Here is a 3,799-nt window from a genome sequence, read left to right as displayed (position 1 = left end):
TTTTCAACGAGCGCGACCAAGGCTCTGACACGTAATCTCCCCGGCCGATGACCCAGGAACCTTCCGGAATCTTCCAGAACATGACGCACTGACGACTGCCTCGCAGTGGAATTGTACCAACTGTGACGACACTTTTGTAACCTTTTAAAAGACCTTGTACATAGATTTTCGTCTCAGTCCCGAAGAAGGCGGAGCTTCCGCCGAAACGTAGACTTCCCCAGACCCTTAGTTTAAATGCCAACTTAATAAATAACTTTCCCCTACTCCCTACTTCAGTCTCTGGTGTCTTTTCTCCCCTATCTATATTCAACATCCTGGTCGTTCGAACCTAAATTTTGTAGCGTATATATATATATATATATATACATATACATATAAAGAGGGGGAAAGCCATTAAAAAAATAGGTAAATGATGCTAGACGTGCTTGAAATTCAAACTTACAGTTAAGATGGCTTCTATGGCTGTACGTAGAGAAACAGATACTCATTGAACGATGCGACAGCACCAGAGGACACGTGTTTCGTCGTGTTTGCGGCTCGTCGGCCTACCAGGGCCCGCAGCTACCCAGGGCCGACGAGTCGCAAACACGGCGAAACACGTGTCCTCTGGTGCTGTCGCATCGTTCAATGAGTATCTATATATATATATATACTACTATTATACTAGATTGTATAAAACCGTTTGAGAAACCACGCAGAGCGATGCAAGGCAGAGTGTTCGGTACCCCTACTTTCGTCGGCAATGCTTTTTTTTTTACATTCCTGTGTACAGCATGGGGCATGATGAAGCAGTACTTCCTCGTTTACTTTTTAAGCAAAATGTATGCCTTAGAGAGTGTTAAAGACATTAGAGGGAAAGCCACGAATCACCGTACACCATATACGCAGCACAAGAACGCCACATTCTTAGCAGACTGCGGTGTTTACAAGATTGTAAAAAAGGAGAAAGAAAGCGCCACACAAAGAACGCGAGAGCGGAGTTTGGCGCTGTGCGTGAACAGTCACGTGATTGATGCAATCATTTAATCAACCCAAATTACCTGCACCCTTCACTCTATAAAAAAAACTGCTTGGCCGATGGCGAAATCCAGCTCACCGACGCTCTGCCCCCAATATAAATTATTTTGACCATTTTGTACACGTAGCGATCCTTGTTGTAAAGGATTAAAGTCTAACTCCTCGCGATGAAATTCCCCATTCATCATCTTGAAATAAAGTTGATGCCAAATAGCTGCGCTGGTAATACACATATACTCTGAAAACAGAGCTTCACCGTATATTACGCTCCTCGCTAACGTCCTCTCCCTTGGGTTTATCAGAACGCGGGAAGGGGCGTACGCAGCTTTTGTGGGAGTTATGAACGGCATAGGGCCACAAAAATGTCGTACGCCCTCCGTATTCACCACATCACTGGGAGAGAACGATGTCACTCGCGATGATGTGCTAGGAACGTGTAGAAGGAACAGTGAATCAACGAACGAACAGAGGAACGAAGGAATCAATTGTTAACATTTTTATGGTTCTCATTATGTCATATTTTTAACAGTTCATTCATTATGTGAAGGTGTAAGTAGACCTTGTCTATTAACAGACATCCCTGGGATTTCTGCCCCGCTGAACCAATAATAGATGAACAATATAGCTCCAGTGACTACCAAGGTCACTGTCACAATGAGCACTAGCACAACGCCCCAGTTGCTTGACGACTGCTTTTCAGTTTCAGAATCCGTCCCTGTCGTCGACTCCACAGGATGCGGTCCTTCCCCCTTGGTAGCGGCTGAGGTAGGTTGTGCGGAAGTTGTTTTTGTTGTACTCTCCGTCCGTGAGGGTCCCTGTGTAATTGGAGCAGGGCAGGCTATGGGGTCCTGTGACCAAAACCCTTCAATGAGACACACTACTGTCTGCGTTGAGCCATCGGCGTCGCATGTGTACGTCACTTTCGATCCGACACGGGTGTCAGTGCCAGAAAACGTACCATGGTTGGGGGCCAGTGGCGGAGGACACTTGACTTCCTCACACGTGGGCTCAGTTCCGCTCCATGTACCCTGACCTTCGCAGTGACGTTCAACGTTGCCGACAGCACTGAAGCCCGGGTTGCAGGTGTAACGCACTACTCCCCCAAAGTCCCTATCGATTGTCTCAATCTTACTGTTCGCTGGTGCGGTGAGCTGCACACATTGGATCCGTGCGCAGTTCGGCAGTTCCGGCGGCGACCACTTTCCGTCTGACTGGCAATACATTTTTACATTCTTCTCAATACGGTAGCCTCGATCGCATTTAAACGTTACTGAGTTCGGGAAAGTGAACACGGATTCGATGACGGTGCCATGGTTGATGTTGCCAGGGTAGCCACAGTTGAGTGGACGACACTGTAGATTGTCGTTGCCCGCTCCATATATCCACACACCGTTTCGGCAGACAGCTTCTCTGTACCTCGGTACCTTGTTCGTTCTGTGTCCGGGTTGGCAGGTGTAGTTTGCTTGATCACCATCATCGAAGAAGTCTTTGTACTCGTTCAAGCTGGAAAACGTTGCGTGAGCTGTATCGTCCTCGGCGCTACATCTCCCATTTGCAAGCGCCTCGATGCTGTCAGTGAAAAATAGCAGAATGCCGGTGCATGCAAAAAACATGTTTTCGCGAAACATCGGAAGAATATGCTGCGCTGGTAATTCCATGGTACGTGGTCTGTCTTCTTCCTACGTCTTCGTCTTCTTCTTCCCCACAGAAAAAAATACAATTGTTGTACAGCGGCTCGGAAGACTAGGTATATATAAAACCTCTGATCAGCATGATTATCAAGCGTGTACGAAAGGTTTTACAATGAATGACAAAACCTATGTTTCACTGTACTTCGTACAGAATATATATAAGCCGTGTGCTTTGAGTGTGTATAAAAATACTCGCTTTTCCTTTCCAGAGGCAGCGTTCTACAAAACATGAGCTCCCCACGCAACATAAAGTGCCTCAACAGTGTGTAAGGTGTTTGTAACGAAATTGCGTCATTACCTGACTACTATCAACGTTCCCGCACTTCACCAACATAAAGATGAGCAAATGCGTTTGTGTAGCTCTTGTAGATTTGTAGTGAGCTTACTTGGCACGTTAATGAGAAAGATAATTTGTGGCTTTGTGTTATAAGGTCATGCGTGACATGTGACAGCATCAATAGAGTCAATGTGTACTTCGTGCTCTATCTTGCGAATTTTTTTTCCCTTATTCAAAGAAAATCTTATTCTCAATGTTCTTATAGGGCAAAAAAAAAAAAAAAAACAGCAAAACGAAACCGCAACAGCAGCGCACCAATATTGCTGGATTGACAATATTGGTCTAATATCGGCTGCCCATGTGGCCTCAATGTAAATGCAACCAGGCTCAATATTGGACCACTATGTGCGAGCCCCATATTCGCAAGCCCACTTTGTCAGCTTTACTGCAGCGAAAGACGCGGACAAAAGTAAGTTAGAAGCATAAATGATACATACGACCTTCAGGTACCGCTTTCCAGTACCATGACCACAATTCAGGGAGACTTCCTTTTATGCAGGTTCTGTCTTTTAGCAGAAGAACGTGTAAGAAACCTGAAAGAAAAGCGTGAGGTGAAGAGGAAAGAAAATGGAAAGAGGCGTGGGGAGACGAGAAAGTGAATTTGTACATCACATATCGCGCGCCGGGCACGGCTACACATCAGCAATTGCCCAACGCAGAATCAAAATGTGATGAGTCAGCTCTGAAAGCTTTTACCAAGCTTTTCTTTGCTGTACTGCTGCTCAGAATTCTGAGTTCCTACTCATAGCGTGTG

General features: G+C 45.7%; 1 protein-coding gene across 1 annotated transcript; it reads right to left on the bottom strand.

Moving 5' to 3' along the window:
* Positions 1-1,547: 1,547 nt before the first annotated feature.
* LOC135387281 (sushi, von Willebrand factor type A, EGF and pentraxin domain-containing protein 1-like) lies at positions 1,548-2,630 on the bottom strand. Its single transcript, XM_064616556.1, has one exon. It carries the CDS (start codon positions 2,628-2,630, stop codon positions 1,548-1,550), a length of 1,083 nt encoding a protein of 360 aa, XP_064472626.1.
* Positions 2,631-3,799: the final 1,169 nt, after the last annotated feature.

Source organism: Ornithodoros turicata, chromosome 1 (genome assembly GCF_037126465.1).
Source record: "Ornithodoros turicata isolate Travis chromosome 1, ASM3712646v1, whole genome shotgun sequence".
Classification (NCBI taxonomy): Eukaryota; Metazoa; Arthropoda; class Arachnida; order Ixodida; family Argasidae; genus Ornithodoros; species Ornithodoros turicata.
The sequence above is the reverse complement of the archived record's forward strand: the minus strand, read 5'-3'. Positions and strand labels throughout refer to the sequence as shown.

What these genes read in the sequence shown, in the direction of transcription:
- LOC135387281 (XM_064616556.1), bottom strand. Translation starts at nt 2,630, where the DNA reads ATGTTTTTTGCATGCACCGGCATTCTGCTATTTTTCACTGACAGCATC.